General features: G+C 34.4%; 3 protein-coding genes across 11 annotated transcripts; 1 reads left to right on the top strand and 2 right to left on the bottom strand.

Annotated features, from left to right (window-relative positions):
• Nucleotides 1-1225: 1225 nt before the first annotated feature.
• Nucleotides 1226-12642, bottom strand: LOC108329153 (U4/U6 small nuclear ribonucleoprotein Prp31 homolog). Of its 9 annotated transcripts, none has more exons than XM_052872791.1 (10): nt 12305-12642; nt 9315-9440; nt 9128-9193; nt 8878-9015; nt 7458-8350; nt 7272-7342; nt 3047-3149; nt 2815-2890; nt 2053-2143; nt 1226-1628 (listed from the first exon to the last, which is right to left on the bottom strand). In XM_052872791.1, the coding sequence occupies exons 2-9, from the start codon at nt 9315-9317 to the stop codon at nt 2060-2062; spliced, it is 1434 nt and encodes a 477-aa protein (XP_052728751.1). In that variant the 5' UTR covers nt 9318-9440; nt 12305-12642; the 3' UTR covers nt 1226-1628; nt 2053-2059. The 9 variants fall into 9 exon arrangements, with proteins under 9 accessions (XP_052728751.1, XP_052728752.1, XP_017418711.1 ...); XM_052872792.1 differs by having other exon boundaries at nt 2089-2143; XM_017563222.2 differs by lacking the exon at nt 2053-2143 and adding an exon at nt 10879-10948 and having other exon boundaries at nt 9315-9376; nt 12305-12641.
• Nucleotides 12643-20830: 8188 nt separating this feature from the next.
• LOC108329577 (probable calcium-binding protein CML22) lies at nt 20831-25126 on the top strand. Its single transcript, XM_017563845.2, has 5 exons — nt 20831-21031; nt 21375-21587; nt 21683-21882; nt 21983-22157; nt 22273-25126. The coding sequence occupies exons 2-5, from the start codon at nt 21392-21394 to the stop codon at nt 22362-22364; spliced, it is 663 nt and encodes a 220-aa protein (XP_017419334.1). The 5' UTR covers nt 20831-21031; nt 21375-21391; the 3' UTR covers nt 22365-25126.
• LOC108329576 (receptor like protein kinase S.2) lies at nt 22489-25217 on the bottom strand. The gene has a single exon (XM_017563844.2). The coding sequence runs from the start codon at nt 25215-25217 to the stop codon at nt 22692-22694; it is 2526 nt and encodes an 841-aa protein (XP_017419333.1). The 3' UTR covers nt 22489-22691.
• Between the last annotated feature and the right edge of the window lie 1678 nt (nt 25218-26895).

Genomic DNA, 26895 nt, shown 5'->3' with positions numbered 1-26895 from the left:
TAAAAAACGCGAAATGGAAATGTTTATATCCATGGACAAAATATTATGGATGTAGGAAGAATTTGCCTTCTTAAATTTAAGCATTCAGGCAATGAAGATACTAAGTTTTAAAATTGCAGCCAGTTCTTCCTACACCCCGTACTTTTGTCCTACATCCCACAAATATGAAATTACCATTATTATCTTCATAAATTGTACAATCCAAAAATAAAAATTGACTTCCAAAATGTATAATCTAGTAAGCTTTCAAATTAAATAAACCAAAAATAAAAATTACTTCCAAATTGGACAATCTGAAAACCAAAACTGAATTCCAAGTTCTATAATCCAACTTGCATAATCCGAAGATTATTTTTGACTTCCAAATTACACAATATGAAACTTATTGGTCTTCTAATTACACAATCTAAAATAAGTTTTAAATAATCTCTAGTTTACCCACTTTTTTTGTATATTATACATGGTTTATCTACCTAATATTTTTTAGGTGACCAGAAGATAATGTATGTCAAAGTTATCAGTAATGAGATAACTCTGGAGTGGTATTAATAGAAAGAATTGTTTAAGTACATTTCCTTTAATGTTTTAGATATTTCCTCTAATTTGGAATACAATTATGTTTTAGATAAAACTTTATTATGTAACTTATAAGTAATATTGTAATACATAGATTATTTCTATGTTATGTTCGTTTAATATCAAATTTGTAATATATAATGATTTTACTAATCTGAGGTGTTAATTACTATTATCCTCTAAATTGCACAATTTATAAATCATTGTTGACTTTTAAATCACACAATACAAAAGTCTTCTTTTGTTTTTATTTAGGTTGTGTAATTTAGATCTCTATTTTTAAGAAAAAAAATCTTACAAATTGTTTAACCCAAAAATAACTTTTTGCTTCCAGAAAAAAGAAAAGATTTTCATATTCCTGGAGATGCATGACAAATTATGGAGTGTTTTGGAAGAATTTGCCTAAAATTGTTAGCAAATAAACTTGATCTCAATTGGCATTGGGATAAATAAAACACAGCATCACACTTTCAGTCCACCTCATCAAATTTCTTCCCCCAACCCCATCAAAACCTTCCAAAAAATGCTTTCCGTAAAAGGAGAGAATGTTTGACTTCCGAAAAATAAATTCTGGAAATGATGGGGTGCAGGAAGTAATTGTCTTATCCAATTAATTGATAAAAGGGTGTTGACTTGAGTCTCATTCGGGTGCATGAAATACCAAAACTTGGTCGATTCCAATGAGAATGTTTTTTTGGTTCTCAAGCTAACTCAATAAAATGGTCACTATATCAATCATAATTTGTGACTATGAAAAGGAACCTGGTATAAGGCATAGCAGAAGTCATATACAAGCGAACGTATCAACAATATAATCACAACACGGCTACTCTTCAAAAATCTATCATAAACCTACGAAGTAATATCCACCGGCATCAACAGTTTCTAGGCATGTTAACCAAGGATTGTCTGGACTGAATGAGAATTTGAATACATGCACGGTTTCATGTCCTCTTAATCTTCGAAAATGTTCCTGTTTCAGAGAAGTAGGTGCTTTGAGTTCCGCTACCAAGTTGATGTGCATGAGCCTGTGGATTTGTCAGCTCAATCCCCTGAAAAATAATATAAGTAACCAATATTAATGCAAAACTTAAAAGAAAGAAAAAGTAACTGGTTATTGTGCTAAAAGTTCTATCAAAATCAAGTATTCCATTGTCAATATAAATATCAGTTAAATTATTGATATGAACTAACTCATAAGAAAGAAAACGTGCATATGCTATCCGCCGATATAAATCCTGCGAAATACGTTGTGGCCAAAAATGTAGTACCAAGGTCCAAAATCTCAAGTTATGGCACAAGAGATGTGAATTGTTGACGTTGAAAATTATTTTGAATGATCTTAAAGTGAAACGTAAGGAACCTATGATTCTTTTCTGAAAATAAATCAGCTATTAATATTGCTCATAATCCAATTCAACAAAACAGGATAACATAAACATAGATAGACCAACACTTCAATGAAAAATTACATGCCTTACATCTACTTTCTATATCCCATAAGGACTTCACCTTGTAGATTTGTTTGCAAAGGACTTTCCATAGAACAGTTTCCTGATCTTACATGCTTACATGCAAGGAGAGAATAATAAATATTCATTCCCAGTGAGTGTTGAGTTACAAGGAGATACTATCAATTATTGCAACTATTACCAATAAAATATTGTAGGTATACAAAGAGTTATTACTTATTATTGCAATTATTTCTAGGGTAGTAGAGTTTTAAATAATGTATCCTCTTGCACTAGTTTACAATCAAGAAATTGAATCAGATTTCCTCCTCAATCGTTCAAGTATGTTCAACTTATTATATTAATAGTGAATCTTACTATTCCCAATACATTTTGGTTTGCAATTTGGAAAATTGGCTTTCCAATTCACAATTAGTATCCTAATTCAACTACCTTGGTCAGTCCCAAAAACACTAGTGTTAGTGAGATAGCAAGATGATCACTATTCCAAGCACTATGGATAGATACAAGCTATTTAAAATGCTAAACAGTGTTTTCATTCACAGCTTCCCACAACCAATTGGGGAGAAATTCACTAATTTTGGAGTGATAGCAGGATGACTGCTACTCCAAAGACTATAGGTACAGCCTAAATAATTTAAATGCTAAACAATGTTTCCAGTTACAACTTGTCATAACAATTCTGTGCAAAATTAACTACTTTTGCACTAGTTAGGTACTAGAGAGCAGGAGAAAACATACAAAAACAACAAAAAGATGACCAAACCTGCACTGGTGTGAATGCAAGACTTGATGTCAAACCAGATGTAGCACCACTGCTACCATAATTCTTTTCCTTGAATCTGACAAATGAAAAGTAGTCCACCAGAATTGTCATCGTAGTCAGTTAGATAAATAAGGTATTAGAGATATGGATGGTAATTTATCATCTAGCAACAAAATCAGAATATCAAGTAACTAGAACATAATATAGAACTCAAGCAATGAGAAGCACTTACCTTTTTGCAACTTTTGCAGCAAGTTTGCTTTGAGCAACAGACACACGCAATTTGCCACTGCCAGCCTGACCAAGCATTCCATAGCCCTCACCCAGACCATCTCCTATAATTCACATGCATAAATATAAGAATATAAGGACAGATTAAAAAATTTCCATTTTAAGTTTCCAAAGGATGTCATACATAGTAATTAATGCCATTTTAGTACTTAAGGGTCTTATTGTGTTATAAGAGCAATTTGGCTAAGCATGCAATACTTTACCTTTCTATTACCATTGTACTTTGACCTGGATTGCAAACATGGAACATTAGAGACATAGTATTCTGCATAGGGCTTAAGTACTATTTTTGTTTAATTATTCTTTCTGTCCTTATTTTTATTGAAAAGTGTCAAGTAAGTCCTCCAATATTTTTCATCTTTGGTCCTGACTTTTTTAAAAAAGTGATTCAATTTGGATTCTTCCGTAAAAAGTGATTCAATTTGTTCTTTTCCATTGGTATTGTACAAATGGTGTTAAAGTTAATGTCATGTTAATTTTTACTTTTTTTTTAATTTTTTTTCACATGTCACTTCAAAGTTGTGCCAAGTGACACAGTCAATGTGACGTGACAATAACAGTGTGATGTGATAGTGCCACGTGGACAGTATCAATTTGATCCTTACATTTGTTTTTTAAATTGGGACAAATTTATTTTTTGTATAAATCTGTTACTGATATTATTATTAAAATTAACATTTTTATTAAATACTTTTAAGTTAACTTTAAAATCTATACCAAATTGAAACTAACAAATAATTTTTAAAAGGGAAAACAATTATAAAAACAATAAAATTAAATATTTAATTTAAGACAAGTCACACGGGTGAATTGATATATATATATATATATATATATATATATATATATATATATAATTATACTATTCAACTTATTCATTTTAATTTATTCACGTCTTTTTTGGTTGCACAATTTGTGTTCCATTTCATATTAGATTTAATAATCACATTCAAACTCTAACAAAGATTTTAAATAAATTTATATAGATTTTAAAGTTAGTTTAAAAATATTTTCAGAAATATTTAATAAAAATGTCAATTTTAGTAAAAGTAACGGTATAAGATCTATACAAAAAAATAAATTTTATCCCAATTTAAAGAGAGACAATATTAATCCGTTTTTATAAAATTTGGACTAAATTGAATCTCAAAAACAAATATATATATATATATATATATATATATATATATATATATAGAGAGAGAGAGAGAGAGAGAGAGAGAGAGAGAGAGAGAGACCAACTGTGAAGTGACATGTGGAAGAAAAATTTTAAAAAATAAAAAAAAAATAAGGACCAAATTAACTAAATATATATAGACTAACTGTAAAGTATTAACGAAAATGACCAAAATAAATAATTTTTTAAAACGTCAGGATCAAATTAAGACAAAAAAAACTAAAAGATCAACTTGAAACTTATTGACAAAAATAAGGACGAAAAGAATAATTAAACCTACTATTTTTGTACTTATACCTGGTATATTTAAACTTTGGATAATATATATACTATATATGTACTTCTAGTAATTGTAAAAAGCTGTTTTCTTCTCCCCTATTCTGAATTGTAGACTGCTGGCATCTATAATAGGCAATCTGCTTTGCTTTATTTTCTGTTAGAGCATACATTGCTCCTTTTTTATATACACATAACATATATATATATATATATATGTATAATATATATATATAATATACAGTTGAGTGCCAAAGTGAGCAACTCAGACTTTTCTTCTCAATATCTTAAGCTGGTACCGGAGCACGTTAATTCAATCTGCTGCCTCTATCAATGGCGACCGTCATCCATCACCACCTGCTGCCACTGGACATCACTATCCCACCCCACCGCCTGTCACCACCATCTGTTGTTGCCAGCAACCATCATATTTTTTTTCTTGCTAATGTTTATAACAAATTCAGGATTAGATGTTATCTTTTTATGTCATTGACAGGCACGGGCACTTCACTCTTCTCCTTTAGTCCTTGAAGGAGATTTTCATTCATGTTTTGGTCCCCAAACATATCATCTGTTGGTCCAGTTGTCTTTCACTGGAACACCTACCATTACTACTGAAAAACTGAATGGAAAGAACTACGTTTCATGATCCATATGAATAGAGCTTTGTTTTCTTGGTCAAGGATACCATGACCACATAGAGGAGGAAATTGAAATACAATCTGAAGATAATGCTCAATGGCTGAACACATAAGGTGTGGTTAAGCACTTCCTTTAAAGCCCCCAGAATATAAAAGGAACCTCTCTTGTGATATTCTGAAGTTACGGAACTGACAAGGCTAAGACCCAAGATAAGAAGAGAAGAGTACTCAAAAGTGTTTTTGGAGGAAAGGGGATACTCCTATTTATACAAGTTTGGATGTGACCAACAGAGTCACATGATCCACTCACACAAGAATGCAGGAGTAATACTATGAAGAAAAGGAAGTAATATTCACATAGATATAGAAGTCAATGGGAGAAAGGGGTGAACCATAATTTGACGGAGAGAAATATAGAAGACTTATGGGAAAACTCATTTATCTTGCAATCACAAGATCTAATATTTCTTTTTTTTTGTAGTCGATGTAATTAGTCACAAGCTCCCTATTATTAGAATGTTGTGATTCCTATTATTCTAAGGTATATTAAGACAACTCTAGCTCAAGGTCTATTGTATGGGGATGAAGGGACAAATATCTAGGTATGTAACGTTGATTAGGCAGGATATCCACCAGACAAGAGATCTACTACTAGGTATTGTTATCCATTGGTGGTAATATTATCTCTTGGAAGAGTAAGAAAGAGAATGCATTATATATCCATTGGTAGTAATATTATTAGTTGGAAGTGTAAGAAAGAGAATGTTGCATGGTCTAGTGCAGATGCAGAGTACCGAGCAATGGACATAGTCACTTGTGAATTGATATGGATTAAACAACAACTTCAAGAGTTAAGATTTTCTAATATTAAACAAATGAAGTTATATTGTGACGACTAGGAAGCCCTTCACTTTTCCTCTAACCCAGGGTTCCATGGAAGAACCAAACATATAGAGATTAAGTGTCATTTTATTCAAGAGACGTTCTTGGCCAAGGAAATTTCTACTGAATTTTTCAACTTAAATGATCAACTTGCAGATGGCCTCAAAGTCTTTAAAAGGGTATCAATTTAAATTCCATATAATTTATATGCTCCAACTTAAGGGGAGTTCTAGAATTAAACTTTAGATAATATATTGTATGCACTTCTTGTAATTGAAAAAAGCTGTCTTCTTCTCCCCTATTCTGAATTGTAGCCTACTGCCATCCATAGGCGAAGTCTGCTCTGCTTTCTTTTATGTTAGTATACTCATTCCTCCATTTTTGATATATACATACATACACATACGCACATACATATATATATAATATGCAGATGAGTGATAAAGTAAGCAACTCAGACTTTTCTTCTCAATATCTCAAGGTACCGAACCCATAAAATTATATTTCAAGCTATTTTCCTAATTTTCAGTTTTACTATTTGCATGCCCAACCTGGAGTTGAGATGTCTTCATACTCTGCCTTTTAAGAACATTTTGAATTAAAAAATATCAGAATTCATCAAATTGAGTTGTGAATTTCACGCATAGTTGCTGCATAATTTATTAGTATAATTGGATTAATAATTGTTAGGAATTAGACCAGAATTGCCATAACAAACGGATAGAAAAAGCTAGCTATTTGGGATCTCTGATGTGTAATACAGAAGAACACACTGGACCAAAGAAATAGAGAAATTCCTGTCACCCACCATTTTCCAAACTCAATTCTTGCTCACTTTTCTCTTCAATCCTGTTGTTCACTAATAGCCTAACAGAATGTCACATTCCTTTTTGCCCACTACCACCAACTACATTGGCGGGTGGATATATTTTCAATTCCCTCCCTTGTTTTTCCAAATAATCCTTCACTTTCCTTATGTGATCGGTATTGCATCACTATCACAACTTAATTATTAAAAGTCTAATTACTTCCCGTTCTCCTTTTTATTCCATTTAAATAATCCCTAACTCCCTATATTTTTCAATATAATAAATATAAATTCAAGCATCAAATTAAAAAAAAAATCAAAAAGGAAAAAATTGCTATGCAAATGTAATCAGATCAGGACAAGAGCAAACTGGTAAAATCACCTAATGAACTCTCTTCTGGGACTCCAAATTGCATCCTATTGGCTAACTTCCTCATGTCTGTTATTGCATACCTGTAATTAGAATCAACAGGTCATAAATTAAAAAAAATAAAAGGCACAAGGCAGCATACCTTCAACACAGCTACCTAAAACTCCAGTACAAACAAAAATTTAAGCCTATGCTAACCTTTCCTTCATCTTCCTAAGCCGCCGACCACCTCTCTTCTTTTTAGGCTCAGAATCAGGAACTGGTAGTGGTTTTGGTTGCTTTGCAGGAGGGGGCTCCTGCCACTTCTCAATTTTTTTGTGAATCTCATCCTTGAAAGCCCTTCCAGTATTTCCAGATGGATCACCCTGTATGGAATCTACGCGTGCTACAAGTGTAGACTTTGCCGCCAAGAGTCGACATGCTCGCATCCTTAGAGATGGAGGAGTAGTCTGAAATATCTCTGTTTGCTCAAGGTATCCTACACGAAATTGTGATGTTGCTGTGGAGAACCCAGCAAGATTCTTTTTCTTGGCACCAAGAAGCTGAACATTACAAGCAGGCATCTTTGCTAGAGATGCCAGACCACCAGCTGTGCCCATGAGTTTAGCTGCAACAGCACTTCCAACAATAGCAGAGAGATTGGGTGCAATGTAGCCCATTCTACTCTCAACGAAATCTAGAACTTTCTTCTTTGCTGAATCAAGATCAAGTGCTCGATCACAGGCCTCGACAGTCTTACTAAGGACTTCTTCCGGAAGAGGCTTGCCAGTTGTAGTTGAAGCAGTAACAGACACAACCATTATGATGGCTGAGGGTAAAAGCCCTTCTAAATCAACAAGAGTCAAATCCATTTCATTTCCTATCTTCTTAACAACACGTGCATAATCGATTGGGTGATGCACCAATGACTCAAGCTCAGGAAATTTCAATCGATATTTGTCACGAATAAAATTGTGGATTATAACAATTTCATTCTCAATGTCAACTGACAGAGCATTGCAATCCACAATCAATTGATATTCAGGATCATCTTCTAGATCCAGTCCCTGAGTGGAGACATCTGACCCCATTTTAAGGGCCTCTTCCACTTTCTGCAATAAAAAATAACATTATACCTTATTCATGCCCCAATGTCAATATGTATGTCTCAATAAATAAAACACCCTAGATATCAGCAAAAGAAATGAAACTAAAAAGACAGAACAACACCATTCACAATATAAAAAAGAAAGAAACCTAAATTCCCCGCTTAGACAAACTGATTTTAGATTCTACAAAAGTCAATAAAGCACCCAACAGCAAAAGCAATAACAATGACTATTCACAGACAAGCCTGGTTTTAAATTGTGAAAGTAGTAGTAGCGATATTGAAGGTCCCACCAACAGCAACTGGTAGCAAGGTTTTAAGCAACAGTATGTGACCATGATTTTGGCTGCAACGTCACATTTTATAGGGTGTCTGCAACTGTAAAAAGATCACAATGGTGGTGGCTGCACCAACAGCATCTGTCCCCAATTTGGCATAATATCAAGGAACACGATGAAACAATGTCCACAATTTAAATGCTTGACTGTGGTCAATTTATAATCACTTCAAAAGAAATGAGGAGCAACTTACCTGTATAATATCAATGTACCTCTGTGTTTTCTGCAACTTGGAAACACTGTCCAAGTCATCATAGTTGAGGTTTTCTAGGTCAGCCAGATCACCATCAACATCCTCTTCCATGTCAGCAGCATCAACATCGTTATTCTCCTGAAACAAAAAGGAATCAACCACCTTATTTGTAGCAAAACTTTTCCTAAATTCTTTCAAACTTAGTTTAGATAAAAGTAAATAAAAAGATAAAGAAGAAGAAGAAGCTTACTAGAATTTCGGCCTCATTATCAGAGAGTTCATCGAGGTCGGCAAGAAAAGAATCAGCAAGGGTAGCCTGGAATCAAACACACAATTATAAGACCCCAAACGTTCATACTTCAAAATTAAAATTTGAAACTGAAAATGTTCCATTAAAACACAGAAAAACAAAAAGGGTAGAAATAACGAAAACAAACCATGTCTATGGACGAGGTGGGTAGAATCGATGTTGTTGTAAATTGGTATTCTGGTTAATGACCTTCCAGAACTCAGAAAATAGGATTAGAGAATCAAGGATGAAAGCACGCGTGAAAGACCTAACACTGTTTTTTTATAAATACTCATCAATAGAAATATCAGTGAATCATAGCAGAATTACTCATCAGAAACCTAAAATATTAAGGAGTCATAGAGTGCATAATAATAAGGAGTCAAAGTTCAGGAATTAAACATTACCATCAACAGAAATCTAAAAAGTGAATCATAGCAGAAAAGCAAGAACTAGACTCGGTATAGATACTAACAGCCCCATTTCCTTGTACTGAACTTGGGTAATTCACAACCCTTCCTAGCTCCTTCTCTGTCATTTATTCATGAATTACACTACGTTATGTTGCTTTTGTTTCTCGCTTCAATGGGAAAGGAAGAGGATACTTACGGAAACTGGGAGTGGAGGTGTTAAGATTTTCCCCTACTTAATGCATACCAAATGTTGGAAGTCTTATATCGACTAGAGATAAGGTCAATTTATAATATATAAGTGGGTGCAAACCTTACCTTACAAGCCGGTTTTGTAGAATTGAGTTAGGCTTAAAGTTCACTTCTTAACATGGTATCAAAGCTATGTTAGAGCCTATCCTAGCAATATTTGTTGTTTGTTGGACACACTGTTCCATCCGTTATCGGACCACTATCGAACCACCCATTAATGTCTAGTGTCACGCTCAAGATGTATATACCTTGTCGTGTATAAGGCCAATTTATAGTATATAAATGGATGCAAACCTCATCTTACAAATCATTTTTGTGAGGTTAAGTTAGAATTAAAGTCCACTTCTATACATCTCATCTATGTTGAGGGATAATCTAGACAAAGATTTCTTTCTAGTATTCTAGTAAATGACCGCACACGTGCACACAATTTCCAACTTAGTGGTTTGTCCACATAACTTAATAAGCAAACCTGTTGGCTCTATTATTCTAGTAAATGAACTATGTTTCAAAGAGTTGGTAAAAGGCCTCCTCCTAATTAAATGACATGTAAACTGTTGCAGAAGTATTAGAGTAGAATGACAGGCAAATCCAGCCAACTCAGATGACAAAAACAAAAAGATAGCACATAGGCTATAAGGGAACTCGGATGATGCAAACAAAATATACTATTGTTCTCAAAGTTTGCATTTCAGCAAAGAATAACACAAGAAAAACTCTAGTCTGCCAACAAATGTATACCAATCCTACATTGCATAATCATGGACTTGAGATTGACACTGTAAAATAATTCTAGAGGGCTTGAAAGATCCCTCTCACTCTCATTCTATATATAAGAAAGTTCTGATACAAAAGTACATGAAAGATTACAGGTCTGCCCCTTGACCTAGGTGCAGACCTAGGTACTACTACTATATATACTAGACACACTACAATGATGATAAATAGGATAAATATTCTAACAATAATAAATAAGGTAAACATTCTAACACATGGTATATAGAGTCGGCTCTACGACATAATTAGCAGCTTGAAACAAATGGTATATACCTTCCGAATAATCATCTCAGATTCGGTCCATGTTTCCATGTCTATATCTTATATTCAAAACATGTCAATTCTGCAAAGATTTTTTTCCATACAATATTAATTATCCATTGTTTTGTCACAAAGGGAATTAGTTCATGAATGATTTTATATTCTGCGGAGCTACACAGAGACTCTATGGTAGGGTCATTAACAGGTAAATGCCCTGGTATTTAAAGACAAATGGGAAGAGGAAAACAAGGACAACATATAAGTCTCTATTAATAATGCCCTCAACCATATATCGCAATTCATTCTATATCTTTAACTTTTATATAGATATATGACAGCTCAATACTTCTATACCTAACATTCATTTCCTTTTGCTTTAATAATTCTAAGATACCATAATGAAACTCCGGGTGTATAGAACCCAAAGCATTGACATTGGTGACTGGAATTTGGGTCAGGGCTACTTGTTGGGTATTGACCAACACACTTGTTTAGTCACTTGAGAAACCATGCTAGCATGGTACAATTTGGAGGAGAAATAGTGCATTCTCGTTCAAGGGGCTACCGCACTGGCTCTCAAATGGCAGTGGCTATCTCATTCTATACAATACAGTTGGTTATACAAATTGCAATAAACTGACTTTGACCCATGGTTTTAGTCCTATGGGTGGTTTTCCTTTCATCAAACTCAATACTTATGGTTTTGTTTGGCCCATAAGAAATCATCGTAGATTTGGTATTGGTTACAGCTAAATAAGTTGTTTCAAGCACATGACTACTTGGACAACTTGACAAAATACCATTAATGAGACACAATTCTTAAGTCTACGATTATTTTATACATACACATATATACAGCACTCTCAGTATAAATTTACAGTCCCCACCACACACCCTCAGAAAATAGAAAAAACACGTGCATACATTCATTATGGGGTGCAGGAATAAAAAGCTCAAGCCACCTTACTTTACAAACCAGAAAAAGGCACAACGAACCAAAACCACTCTACTATTTGCTTTGTATCGCACTGTTTCATCTAAGTGTGAAATACGTATTGTCTTCGTATATTGTTTTACTTTTTGAATTATTTTACTGCAAACTATATTGTTTTCTTCTAAGTAAATTTGTACTAAAAGGCATTCCGAGTACGAGTTTGGCAGGGTGAAATCAAAGGGATGAATCAAGAGAAGATCAATATGATAAGAATGTGAATCAAATTGACGAAAACAACCTGAAGATCGAAGAAAGCCTATGCGGGAAAAAAAATTTAAGATCAGAACAGGGCACCTATTAACAAGACCCGATTCACCAAATCTTACTAAAATAACAAAATAAAAATATTGGACACAAAACGAAAAGCAATAAAATTAATTTAAGTAAATGAACCAAAACAACAGAAAACCCTAAAATTCGTAGGTTGGAGAACGAGATACTAACTTTCATTCGCTATTCACGAACTTCACGTCTGTGGTAGAAAGGGAGACGCACGGTGGTGTTGATGGGGACGCACAAAACTCAGGCGAAGTGCTGCGCTGGTTTGAGAGGTAGATGAAGAAGGGGGTTCTGTGCTGAGAGGGAAACGAAGTGGGGCGGTGCAATGGTGATTAGAGGGAGACACGGTGGTGATTAGAGGGAGACGGTGGTGTGAAAAAGATTAATAGGGTGGAGGGGAACTGAGAGGGGAACGCAGTGAGAATTGCTGGAGGGAAAACAGGTTTTTTCACTGTTATTTTTAAGAAAGAGGCAACGGTTACACTCATTAGCCCCGTATTTTTCAGGGGCAACATTTATAAAATTAGGGCTTTTAGTATTTTTAAAATTACATTTTTAAAAGTGTGACCTCTTAGACGTTTAGTCAACAATTTTACACTTGTGAGCTAGTTCAGCATAACCTAAATTAAAAAGTAATGTACTGTGTGCTTGATTTTAATATTTATTTATTTTTCATCCTTTAAAAGTTGTTGGTCAATTAATTTTAGCCTTTACAGAAAATGAAAGAATTTTTCTCTTTTTGTAAAATATTTTTCTCTAATTTTCACCCTTCTAAATATTAAAATCGCTATTTTGTAACCTAACATTCATTTTAAGATATATAATATTTCACATTTTTTTTAGTGATAAATACTGGTTACATTAAAAACATTATTTACATGACTTGGAATGGTTTGTTGACTTTTAATCTTCAAATTACATATTAACAAGATTAGTGACTTATATTATTAAAGAGGCTAAATAAACAACAACAAAATTATAATAATTAGACTAAAATTTAGAAAATAGAATATTATAGTTAATAGGTGTTTTAAAATAGAGACTAAATATTTTAAAGTTAAAAAAATTTAATAAAATAAATAGAAATTCTTAAATTCTTCTGTGTGACGATTAAGAAGTTCTTAGGAGATCACGGCAGAGTAATCTCCACTTCTATCCGATCAATTTCTAATATAGAACAAGTTTCAACTCATTTTTTTCTTTCGTTTTTAATCTGAAATCATGTGTAACGAGAATCGCATGTGTTTTAAGGTTCCTTCTCTTAGTTTCTTTGTAACCTGAGGTACTATATGCTCATTCCGTTTCTAATTTGGTGTTTTGTAGGTCTTTTTAGAGTTTGTAAAATGTCCTTCTAGAAGGGAGGGAAGATTAATAAAATCTGAAAACAAAATAAAAAAAACTATGTGCACAATGAACAAATAGAAGATAATTAATTATACAAAGTAAAAGAGTAAGAATAAAGAAAATGCACATAAGAGATTTATATTGGTTCACCTCCACTTAGACTACGTTTAGTCTCTTAAGCAACCTGCTTAAGAAACTTCACTAATCAACACCTTTAACTAGTCACGAGTATCACCTTCTCTAGTTACACGAGTTTCAACCTCCCCAATTATTCGAGCAAAAACTTCCCTAAGTTACAACTTCATTCAATGAAGAATATATGATTTGTTAGCTCGCAACCCAGTTCAATAATCAATGATATGACAATTTCAACACTTTGATCTTTTGTATAACTTTCTTTCGTTAATCTTCTCTTATGGCCTTACTTCTTTTATATACCTATTGCATTTTTTAGCCATTGAGAATTCAAATTATAGTTATTCATTAAAATATTCTCAATAAGGAATGACTTCATCTATTATTTAATATGATTCTTCAACGTCATTCTTCAAGACTTTAATTTTGAATCAATTGATGTTCAACATTGTTTCGGTTGAATTGGTCTGAGGGTCGGTCGTTCTTCTTGCTCTGCTCTCTTTTGATCTTCAATCCTCTCCGAGAATGCAATCCACTTTGATGAGTTGTTGACTTGCAGAAGACACTCCAACGCTCAAGTCAGATATGTTTCATAAAGAGGTCTATATTTTATTAGGATAGAAAACGATCTCTTTACCTAGGCTTTAACCCTATATTTATAGGGCTTATGGCAATCAATCTCATTAATTCATATTTGATATTGCAATAAATCCAATAATACTTGCTAATGTACCTGTTAATTGTCTATTAATACCATATTCTTATGCAATATGACCTGTCAATCACTCATAAATAGCGTATATTCGCATTTAATATGGCCATTAAACGTATTAATTGACCATTAATGATATTTACCTTTCCTGATTAGTTTGTCTCACAGCCGGTCAGTTGCCAGGTATAGTACATTAAGTCCCCCAAGCCCCAAGCAGCTGTTTGCAGGTGCGAAGGAGTTTAAATACGCCGGACGAATTTAAAGTGGCGGGAAAGAGTGATTACCCTTTTGAATCACCGGGCGGTGTGCTGTCGTTTGAGACCGAATGACCGAATACTTCTGACCACTCGGTTTAGGACCAGGAGCTCTCGGAGAGCGTTCTCTAGGTTTTGTGGACGAGAGTGAGAGTTCACGAACACTCTTCACTGCTCGGTTGAGAGGGATTTTCCTCTCGGTCTTTGACTTCAGCTTTGACGAGAGGGATTTACCTCTCGGCCAAGAGGTATTTACCTCTTGGTCTTTAATTTAAATGAGAGGAGTTTACCTCTCGGTCGAGTGGGATTTACCGCTCGGTCTTTGTCTTCAATCTTGACGAGAGGGATTTACCTCACGGCCAAGAGTGATTTACCTCTTGGTCTTTAATTGCAACGAGAGGAGTTTACCTCTCGCCCGAGTGGGATTTACCGCTCGGTCTTTGTCTTCAATCTTGACGAGAGGGATTTACCTCACGACCAAGAGGGATTTACCTCTTCGTATTTAATTGCAACGAGAGGAGTTTATCTCTCGGTCAAGTGGGATTTACCGCTCGGTCTTTGTCTTCAAGCTTCACGAGAGGGATTTACCTCTCGGCCAAGAGGGATTTACCTCTTGGTCTTTAATTTCAATGAGAGGAGTTTACCTCTCGGCCGAGTGGGATTTACCGCTCGGTCTTTATCTTCAATCTTGACGAGAGGGATTTGCCTCTCGGCCAAGAGGGATTTACCTCTTGGTCTTTAATTGCAACGGGAGGACTTTACCTCTCGGCCGAGTGGGATTTACCGCTCGATCTTTGCCTTCAATCTTGACGAGAGGGATTTACCTCACGGCCAAGAGGGATTTACCTCTTGGTTTTTAATTGCAACGAGAGGAGTTTACCTCTCGGCTGAGTGGGATTTACCGCTCGGTCTTTGTCTTCAAAGTTGACAAGAGAGATTTACCTCTCGGCCAAGAGGGATTTACCTCTTGGTCTTTAATTTCAACGAGAGAAGTTTACCTCTCTCGACCGAGTGGGATTTACCGCTCGATCTTTGTCTTCAATCTTGACGAGAGAGATTTACCTCTCGGCCAAGAGGGATTTACCTCTTGGTTTTTAATTTCAACGAGAGGAGTTTACTTCTCGGCCGAGTGGGATTTACCGCTCGGTCTTTGTCTTCAAACTTGACGAGATGGATTTACCTCTCGGCCAAGAGGGATTTACCTCTCGGCCAAAAGGGATTTACCTCTTGGTCTTTAATTTCAACGAGAAGAGTTTACCTCTTGTCCAAGTGGGATTTACCGCTCGGTCTTTGTCTTCAATCTTGACGAGAGGGATTTACCTCTCGGCCAAGAGGGATTTACCTCTTGGTCTTTAATTTCAACGATAGGAGTTTACCTCTCGACCGAGTGGGATTTACGGCTCGGTCTTTGTCTTCAAAGTTGACAAGAGGGATTTACCTCTCGGCCAAGAGGGATTTACCTCTTGGTCTTTAATTTCAACGAGAGGAGTTTACCTCTCGGCCGAGTGGGATTTACCGCTTGGTCTTTGTCTTCAAACTCTTCCTGAGAGACTTCGTCATTGAATATGAACTTTAACAAAGTTAGCAACCAGTGACTGAGCATGAATTGCTAGGCGTAATTTATTCCATAATGAAACCATAAGACAAGAACAAGAATCTAAATCAAATGAAATTGAATTTAAACATGACATTAATAAAGTTTCTGATGCTTCTCCTCAGTTTATAAATTCACGGACCGATCGTTAACGATGACGACTTGGACTGTGGCTATAGCTCCTGGGGACGGTGGCTTTCCTTCGGTTATCTTAATTGTCTCGTTGATGGACCGGTCACATGACTATGAAGGTTAAGGATCAGTTGATGAAAGATAATTGTATACACCATTTCTTTCAGCGACTGCAGCTACGAATACATGGTGGACAGAAACATTGACATTTAAGTTAGCTATGTCACAAATTCAAGATTCATGTCCCAAATTTAATGATATGCAAATATCAATTTTTAGAGAAGTCAACATGCTCATCTGCTTTTTAGTTTACCGCCCGACAAAGTCACAACCTGAAAGTTCCTGACAAGGTTGAACGTAAGACTTGAACTTTCCTGACAAGGTTGGATGTAGGGCTGAACGTTCCTGAAAGTTCTCAAAACAAAAAACATGCCTTTAGAAATTATTATGGAATTTTATACTCTTGTTGCAAAACCTGGTATTGATCTGAAGTAGCAATGTCGAGGCCGAGCGCATGTCTACACGTCTTGTTCCTCGTGGTTTCATGGGGATATCGCTCGGCCCCACGGTGGGCACCAAAATGTTTTGGTTGAATTGGTCTGAGGGTCGGTCGTTCTTCTTTCTCTGCTCTCTTTTGATCTTCTATCCTCTTCGAGAATGCAATCCACTTTGATGAGTTGTTGACCTGCAGAAGACACTCTGACGCTCAAGTCAGATATGTTTCATAAAGAGGTCTATATTTTATTAGGATAGAAAATGATCCCTTTACCTAGGCCTTAACCCTATATTTATAGGGCTTATGGCAATCAAGCTCATTAATTCATATTTGATATTGCAATAAATCCAATAATACTTGCTAATATACCTGCTAATTGTCTATTAATATCATATTCTTATGCAATATGACCTGTCAATCATTCATAAATAGCGTATATTCGCATTTAATATGACCATTAAACGTATTAATTGGCCATTAATGATATTTACCTTTCTTGATTAGTTTGTCTGACAGCCGGTCGGTTGCCAGGTATAGTACAAACATTATATCTTCTTTCCTTTCTTGAATAAGCTCAAACTTGATTTAAATTATGCTCTCTTTTCAATGTCATAATTGTTCTATTAAAGAAACTTCATGCATTGTGCTTTTGTATTTGAATTGTTAGAGGAATAATATTTTACACTATATCAAAGAATTCGTTCATAAATTATTTCCTAATACTGGGTTCATTTGAATGTTTGATTCAAAACTTTCTTCTTCTAGAATGTAATTATCACCATGGAATTTTCTTGATCGTTGTAGCTCATACCATTAAATCAATGCTCTAAATACTCACATCAATATATTAATTCGCTTTATCAATCAAAGGTTAAATCACTTAGCAAAACATCCAAAATGCATTATGATTTATTTTATTGTTTAGGTTGTTTAACACCTCTAGCCATCTAATGCTTTGTATTACTTAGGTCGCCTAACACCTTATATTACCCAAATACCTAAAGATTGAGGAATCATCTAATGACTTTGGTCTTCTAATGGTTAAACCTGATTATAACCACAGTTGAACTTGTCTACCTCAGTGACTTCTTTACTACTTAAGCTCGTCTAATGCTAAGACTTGACCTTTACATTTCTTAGAGTTCCATCTTACACTAACTTACATAAGTATAGATCACATATTTTGAACTTCACATCACATTGATCAATTATTCAACTTTATTATATTTGTTATATGTTCTCTCTTAGTGATATAACCACAACTTCACTTCTAAGCATAAAATTGTCACAAATACTTTTGAAATTTTTTAAAATAAAGTCTTGGCATCTCAAATAAAGATTAAGGAAGCGATAGTCTATCATGGATTTGGAATATAGGTTAGCCTTAGTGTCTCAATAGAAGTATGATGTTTATGGTTGAGAGTTTTGGTTTGTTATAAATTCGAATAAAGAACTAAAGAAGAAGAATGTGATTATGAAATTTACGTCATATATCCAAAGATAGATAAATACAAGTTAAACTACTCAATTAGTAAAAAAAATAGATAGTAAATGAAAACTAAAATAAGGATGGATTGTGAAGAATATCTAAAATAACTATAATATTTTGTCTTTTGTGTAAAATTTCTAAAAATTAGAAAATCTGATATTAATCAATTTGGAATTAAAGCAAAAGAAAGATATTAATAGTATCCTAAAAACAGAAAAAAAGTCCAAATTTTCAAATAAATAATCTTCTATCATATTTGTTTTGAATCGGTAATTTTTCTGTCAAAATAATGCTAACATTAGTTATATAGTAATGGATCGGATGAAATACACCTTTAAAATGTTTTATTCGATGCACCTCTCAAAATGTTTTATGCAAAACACAAAAGGTCATTTTCATCTTTTAACCGTGTAACGGAGGTGCTGCCTAAAATCGACTAAAAGATCTAAATGGAACTCAATACCGTGTTGAAAATTAAACAAGTATAATTGAATTTTGAAAAAGAAAACAAAACCTATCCAAGTGGAGTTTTCTTTAAATTTTTTAATATATTTTTGAACTAAATTATTTGATATAAAATTTCATGGAAAATAAAACGGAAATAAACCACTAATTATATTTAAATGTAATATTATATATTTCAAGTTAATTAATAAATAAGAAATTTACATAGCTATGTATGTTGAATGTTAGTATATACGGTTTTATTGTATTTTGTTTATAACATTTATATTATCAAAATAAAAAGAATTGGCTTTTCTTGTTTTTACTATAAAATTATGTAATTTATTTAATTTTTTATTATAAAATGTTTAATAATGTTTTATGATTTTCTTTTGAAAGATATTTTATAATAACTAAAAATGAGGGTGATCCCATCTTCTCCTTACACCTCTTACTTTTTTTTAAATTTTAAATTTACCCTTTTTACTTTTTAGTTTTACTTTTTATTTTTTAAAACCTTAATCCCAATTCTCTCTCACTTTTACACTCAGCAGCAAGCATCCATCCTCTGTTACTTTCTTTATTTTTTCTTAATTTCCACTTTCCGTTAACATAACATTTTTCATTTTCTTTCAAATTTCGCGAGATTCACCAAACACCCAGTGATAATCGAAGAGAAGTTCAGCTCCTGCGGCCTAAATGGTTTGGTTTACAATGGCAAGGGTTATCTCCTGGTGGTTCAGAGTTTCAAGTTTAAATATAGATTTTCAAGTTTGGTTATTTAAAAACAAGGAAGTGTGAAAGAAATTTTTAGCAGATTATATTATAGAATCATGATACTTCAAAACTCATCAGAATTTATAAATGTTTTAAATTTATATCATGCAGAATTTATTTTTTCTGTCAAATTTTGTGTTAACCAATGTAAAAATTAAGAGAAATAGAGAAAGTGATAATGAGAAGGTATAACTTGTTGATGAGAGTGAAAAGGAAAGTAAAAGTGAGAAAATTGAGATTGGAGTTTTGAAAAATAAAAAGTAAAATTGTTAAAAATAAAAAGTTAAAAGGGAGAAGATGGGATCCGGAGGGAGCATCACTCTAAAACCGATATATTCCAGATCACAGCTCTGCTGAAATTTTATATTAATTAAAACTGAACAAAACTGAGATATTTATACGTAATTTAGATGACCATCCAACGAATGACGTGATATTGTGTTCCAACTGCTGTTTCTGATTTGTCCAATACTGCCACGGTTTTCAGATGCTCTTGATGTATATTTTATAAGTCGGAATGTTAAACAAATTGACTCATATTTCACCCTTTTGGTGAAACTTCTCACATAGAACATTCCATTATCTACGAGGAATGTCAACATAAAAATGTGCAAAGTATTGGACACAGTTTCAGCAATATTATTCACCAGAAAATTGTCAAATATGATATCTTCGGTACAAGGAGAAACCAGGAACAACTGTGGCTACCTGGTCATGTTCTATTTCTCTATAACTAATGGCAGCGCCTAGAAAAACGTTAGGCAAAACCAAGTTAAAGGTTATCATTAAATATATTTTTAAGATTTTAAATTAGACGTAAAATTAGAATTTATTTTTTTTAAATTTGATACATTGATATTCAAATTTTAAAAATAATAGATATAATATTTTTAATATAAATATATTAAAAAAATTTATATGTTAAATAAGTTTTAAGATTAACATTTGAACTAAACATGATTTTTAAAGTTTAAAGATCCAAAGTTTGAAGATAAATTCCATTTTCAAGACTAATAAAATGTATCACTACATGATTTTTTAAGTTTAAAGATAGAAAGTTTCAAATAAATTCCAATTTCAAGACTAAAAACATTTTTATTATTTAACTGTAGAGACCGAATGTTTGTACTTCTAACCGAAGTTAGTTTGTTCTTTTTCCTTATTATAAAAAAATTGTTATGAAAAATTGTTAACGTATCGTAGTCTTCGTTGGAAACACCACCAAAACAAACAGTGAATAAGCATAATATGCAGTTTTTAAAGTCAATGGAACATATTCCTTAAGTACCCCTTTGGAACTTGGATACTTGGAGAGGGCCTAGCACTCAAGAAAAGATGGCATCTCTCCCCACTTGGAATCCACTAAACTTCTCTTTTTCTTTCCGTATAATTTTTGAGATGCTTCTTTATTCTTCAAATTTTGTGCATATTTAGAAATTGCTTCTTTCTGATCCTTTGGTTCTCCCAAAACTACCTTATTTACCTGTCATAAGCCAAGCACCAGAAAATTGGCAGGTATGTTTCTTTTTCTTGTCGTATTCTTTTCTCTTCTTTAATCCATTTCATATTTTGTTAGGCATTGGACAACATTTGGAATTTCTAATTTACTAGAACATCACATGACAAAATAATTTGAAAAATTGCAAGAATTGAGAATTTCTTGTGTCCCTTGCACATACATATTGATAACAGTCTTAAGAAAAACTAAAAATACTTCGTTTACTTCTGATATTTATCAACTGAAAGATATCAAAGACACTATTGTTAGATTCACAAAAATTAACACATGATTAATTTCTTTTTTGTTTCCATATACCTGATTTCAAGGATTGTTACTCTTACCTTTTGCTTTCTTCAGAAGTCTTTGCCAATAAAATGGGAGTGATAATGTCATGTATTGGCAAGTCAAGCAAGAATACGTGCTTGGATGACAAGATTGAAAGAAAAATAGTTGAAATGAGAAGATATAAATTTGGACAGAGCAAGTTGAAATCAGTTGATAGTATAGTTATGATGTTCCCAATGTTTAAGGAGAGGCTGAAAACTCTAAGAGGAATGTTTGAACAGTATGGTAAGTTTCAATAACAGCCCCAATATTCTGTTTTGAATGAGCTACAATTCAATTTTGGTAGAAAAGTAAGTGTTTTATATTTGTATCATTCACAGATGAGGATTCTAATGGATCTATAGAACCCAATGAGCTAAAGAAGTTCTTAGAACATCTAGATCTTCATCTTAAAGAGCAGGAGATTGAGAATCTTTTTGAGTATTGTGATCTTGATGGAAGCAAGGGCATACAGTTCAATGAGTTTATAGTTCTTCTATGCCTCATCCATCTACTAGCAGAACCTTCATCCTCTGTTAATGTACTCATTGGAAACTTAATTTTATGCTTTATTGATCTTGAAATTGCTATATCTGCTTAAACTATGCAATGACTTCATCATGATTACATTTTTCTTTCAGTCATCTAAAGCAGGGTTAGAACAGGTTGGAGAAATTTTCAATACCATAGTTGAGGCCTTTGTGTTTTTTGATCAAAATGGTGATGGAAAGCTCAACAAAAAAGACATGATCAGGACACTGAATGAGACCAACCCTCGTGAAAGATCCCCTGCGCGCATCTCTAAACACCGATTTCGTATTATTTACTTCACTTCAATTCTATAGCATGATCAGTTTTTGATCTTTCCTTTCTCCTCTCTTATTTTATGTTACCTTTCTGATTTCCCTCTCTGATTTTGTCTTCCTTGCAGAAGAAATGGACTGGGACAAGAATGGTCAGGTCACGTTCAGGGAGTTCCTATTTGGTTTCATTAATTGGGTTGGGATTGAAGCAGATGAATAGAGAGAAGAGTTTGAAGTTACATTGTGCTAAATGTGTGAGCTTGACTTGTCTCCATGTTCTTAACACTGTGTTGGAGAATTTTATACACTTTGCTTGTGGAATTGAAAACTAGAAAATTGAAGTATGAATAGAAACACATGATTTTTGCCATGCTTCTGCATAAAAATACACTGATACATGAAGCTTCTTTTATATAATATACAACCTAGTATAGATATTAAGTAGACAAAATGGATAAAACATGGAGACAAAAACAAGATAGAGATTTTTCTATGTTACAAAAATTTCAGTTCCCATTAGGTAACTTCAATGTCCTTCTGCAATTTCTTACTGTATTCCTAGAGCTTGGATTCTCTTAACCATTGACAAAGAACGGTAATTTCTTTGTCTCCATTCTTCCCTGCTCTCCTTGCTACTCTGGACAAGTAATTTGTCATTGCCATCAAGGATGCTTACTATTTGTCTCATGCTTGGTCTTAGCTGAGGGTTGCAACTTGTGCAAGCAATTCCTAACCTTACTAATCTCATCAATTCTTGGTCATTGTATTCTCCACTGAGTCTAATGTCAGCTAATTCTTTCAATGGTCTTTTTCTCATCTCAAATTCATGAACCTTCTTCACCAAAAGTACCTCTGGTTGCCTAAAATCTACTGCCATCTGTCCACTCACAACTTCAAGCACCACCACACCAAAACTATAAACATCAGCTTCAGTGGTTGCTTCGCCTGATTCCACGTATTCTGGTGACATGTAGCCGAAAATCCCACGAACCGATTTTCTAGTGTCAGAAACTACATGATGACCATGCTCATTCCTTGACAAAAATTCTGCCAGAGCGAAAGAGCTGAGTCTTGGATTCATATCTGGCTCAAGAATGACAGCGGAAGAAGTAATGTTTCTGTGGATCACTTGTTCATCCCATTCCTCATGTAGATAGAGTACTGCGGAGGCCAGTGCTTTCACTACGTTGTACCTGTGATGCCATTGGAGGAAAGAAGCTCCACTTCGAGTTCCATTGTTATGATGCATAAGCAGTTGGCTGAGGATTCTACTTGCCGAGTAATCATAAATAACAAGCATCTCTCCTTGCTCAGTGCACCATCCACGAAGTTGAACCAAATTCCTGTGGCGAAGCCGTCCCAGGTTCCGGAGTTCGTTGGAGAATCTATGACGCAGTGCAGGACAAGTCTTCATCCCAAGGCGTTTCACCAAAACATGGCATTTGTCATCAAGGATGCCATGGTAAGCAGTTCCAAAGTCTAGCTCAGCCACCCTTCTTGAATCAGAGAAGTTATCTGTAGCAGAAACAATCTCCTTGTATGATATTTCTCTTGGAGTTTCTACCACAGGAAATGGTCGCTGGTGGTGATTGCTCTTAAAAGAGATGATTTCACTGTTTTTGTACTCAGCGGTTACATACACAGTATCACCTGCTGCCGTGACATAGTTTGAGGTATTGTTGGTGGTAATGCTTGCATTATCTGTGGTGGAGCTAGTGCCACTTGTGCTGCTTGGACTGTGACTAGTATCAGATGGGGAAGACAAAGAGATGTATAAAGGGTGGGAGAGAAAAGAAGGGAGTGGTGGTAGTTTAAAAGAAAAGTCAGAAAGAGCTTCCACTACCCATTTCATGCTTGGCCTCAATTGTGGGTCATGGAGTGTGCAGAGGAGGCCTGTGTGAATGAAATGCTGCATCTCTGAGAGCATGAAGGATCCATCTGGTAGCCTTGTATCAGCTGCTTCCAGAAGCTTCCCTTCATCAGAAAGCCTTCTAATCCAGTCAAGCAGAATCATTTGTTCATCTGGCTGTGTGAAATCAATTGCTCTCCTTCCAGATGCCACCTCTAACACAACAATCCCGAAACTGAAGACATCAGATTTGGAGGTAGCATTGCTTGGTTTCTGCAAGCTTTCAGGAGGAAGATACCCAATTGTGCCCCCTACTCTTGACGTCTCTCCCAATCTGAAATGGTCACTTCTGATCGATATTGTTTTCTTGTTCTTATTCTTATACTCATACTCAAGCTCATGCTCTAGCCACCTTGCCATGCCAAAGTCACCCAACCGAGCATTGTAATGGGAATCAAGCATAACGTTGCTGGTCTTAACATCCCTATGAATGATTTGAGTCTCTAGTTGCTCATGGAGGTAGTACAATGCAGCTGCCAAACCTTTCACAATCTTCACTCTCTGTCCCCATTGAAGAGGCTTGGCCTTCAAATTCTCATGTCTGCGAAACAGAACACGGTCAAGGCTTCGGTTTGGCATGTAGTCATAAACAAGATGCAACTGATCTTCATTGACACACCAACCCCTCAGCCTCACAAGATTCTTGTGGCGAAGATCAGCCACGGCTGTTAACTCCGCTGCAAAACTTTTCTCAAACTGCTTCCCTTTCCCTGCCAAACAGCACTTCACAGCAACCACGGTTCCATCACTCGGCAAAACGGCCTTGTACACTTTGCCAAACCCTCCACTCCCCAAAACTTGGTCTTCACTGAAACCATTAGACCCTATGAACAGCTCTGCGTAGCTGAAAATTCTGGGGTTGTCCCTGCCAACGTTAACAGAAACTTGCACACCATCCATGTCATGAAACAATACACCAGAGTCGTGCTTCTCTCTGTGCCCTCCCTTTTGGCAAATTCTCCACCACCCTGAGTCATACAACTTGCCCAAAAAATCTCCAAGAGAAGCAAGAACTTGTCCCCCACATGCCCTGTGAGGCTGTTTGGCCTCAACAACTTGTTTCTCTGGTGTTTGGAAGGGTTCTTGCTGGACACCCTTTTCAAGTGGCACCACCATTTCACCAGAATTTGGTGGTAAAACGATGCAGAGGCGATTCAGCTTCATGGCTGAGGTTTTGGTGAATGGTTTGTGAGAGAAAAATGGTATTTGAACATGAATATTTGAACTTGGTATTGAAGTAGATATTGAGGAGATTCTCTGGTATCTGATAATGACATTTAATTGTTGTTGGGTTGTCGCTATGTTTTTCAACGCGTTTAGTTTGAATAAGTTGAATTTTATCCTGCTCTTGGCCAATTTCGAACCTACCTCCAAACCATGTCAATGTTTCCTAGAGACAATTATTTATATTTTACAAAATTAATCTCGAAAACTGCTGAACATTTTATAATCGGCCAAAAAATAATATAATTATTTTTTCTATTAAAAAGTTATAATTGTAAAATACTTTTGAGTCTCAATATATATCTATCCTTTTTATTTTGTAACAATTCAATAAGTGGTTTAGGGTTTCATATTTTGGCATTAATGTGAAACAATAGTCAGATGTTCTTCGTGACACATCTAGAAAGAAATGGAAGATTATGAGTCACACGGTCAAGTTCCAGTATACGTTCCTAACTTTTACTTTTATAAAATAGGTGGTAAATTTTGACTTAAATTAATATAACTTAATACGTACATGAACTTTTTATATTACATGACCTTTTTATATCATCATTTACTTTTGAGTTTATCTATCTATTATTATATTCATGTTAATTTTATTTTTTTTAAATCATCATCAAATTTAATTTTTATAAGCAGAAGGCTCTGTTTTATACAGGATTGTCAAAGGAGTGAGTTAACTCACCCATATTAACTCATGTTTTGACATCTCTAGTTTTTGACAGTTTTTGGTACTTTCCTCAAAAAATTGATTGATCCCATTTTATTGAATCACGCTCATTAAATGAAGAAAGAAAGAAAATTCGTTCCCAAATAAAGTATGTGTAAACATGTGACGTGCAAAAGCATTTTATAGTAAAGGAAATTGCTTTTTCAGCGTAGGTTTTGGGCATGGAGACAAAAGTTGTGTATTACGAACAGCATCAATTTATTGAAAACAGACAAAATTGTTAAAGTATTAGGTTGAACTTAGGTGAACACCGCTAATAAGCGAAAAACATTCTTAAAAGGATGGGCCAAGAACACAACAAAACTGAACCAACAAGCATTAGAAAATGGAAATATATTTGCTAAAACTCCCAGTTTAGCTCGTAAAAGTGACTTCATTTGATAACAACCAGACAAAGTTTACCTTAGGTCAATTTAATATGTTAACAACTTTTCTAAATGAATTATGTATCACAGTGGTATTGATATGTATTGGAAGTCCCATATCGACTAGAGATAAAGCCAAATTATAATATATAAGTGAGGTGCAAACCTATCTTACAAGCCGATTTTGTGGGTTGAGTTAGGTTTAAAGTCCACTTCTAATATGGTATCAGAGCCATTCGCTTACAGCCTAACTTAGCGAGTTTTAAGTGAGCACTCTACAGATCAATCACAAATTATCACTTAAACTAATGTCAAAAAATTATTAAAATTTTTTTTTTTATTTTCTCATTTAGGTCCTACTTTACCGTTTTAATTCTCTAAAGAAGGTTACAATGACACTCTTTACAAATTATACTAACCCTTCTAATTATATGAAAAATATTATAACCTACTTCCTATCAGTGTGATTTTTGTAAACTAAAGCATAAATATCACATTATCAATATAAAATAGTAACTAG

This window comes from Vigna angularis, chromosome 2 (assembly GCF_016808095.1).
Source record: "Vigna angularis cultivar LongXiaoDou No.4 chromosome 2, ASM1680809v1, whole genome shotgun sequence".
In the NCBI taxonomy this organism is placed as follows: Eukaryota; Viridiplantae; Streptophyta; class Magnoliopsida; order Fabales; family Fabaceae; genus Vigna; species Vigna angularis.
Note: the sequence above shows the minus strand (reverse complement) of the source record. Positions and strands in the feature narration are given on the sequence as shown.

Bases quoted from the DNA above. Each gene is read 5' to 3' on its own strand.
- LOC108329577 (XM_017563845.2), top strand. From the start codon at position 21,392: ATGGGAGTGATAATGTCATGTATTGGCAAGTCAAGCAAGAATACGTGC. The intron at 21,588-21,682 runs GTAAGTTTCAAT...TATCATTCACAG, and splicing joins AGGAATGTTTGAACAGTATG to ATGAGGATTCTAATGGATCT. The intron at 22,158-22,272 runs GTATTATTTACT...TCTTCCTTGCAG, and splicing joins CATCTCTAAACACCGATTTC to AAGAAATGGACTGGGACAAG.
- LOC108329153 (XM_017563222.2), bottom strand. The intron at 3,150-7,271 runs GTGATTTTACCA...TGTGAATTATAG, and splicing joins CCCAGAAGAGAGTTCATTAG to GAGATGGTCTGGGTGAGGGC. The intron at 2,891-3,046 runs GTAAGTGCTTCT...TTCATTTGTCAG, and splicing joins GCTGCAAAAGTTGCAAAAAG to ATTCAAGGAAAAGAATTATG.
- LOC108329576 (XM_017563844.2), bottom strand. From the start codon at position 25,217: ATGAAGCTGAATCGCCTCTGCATCGTTTTACCACCAAATTCTGGTGAA.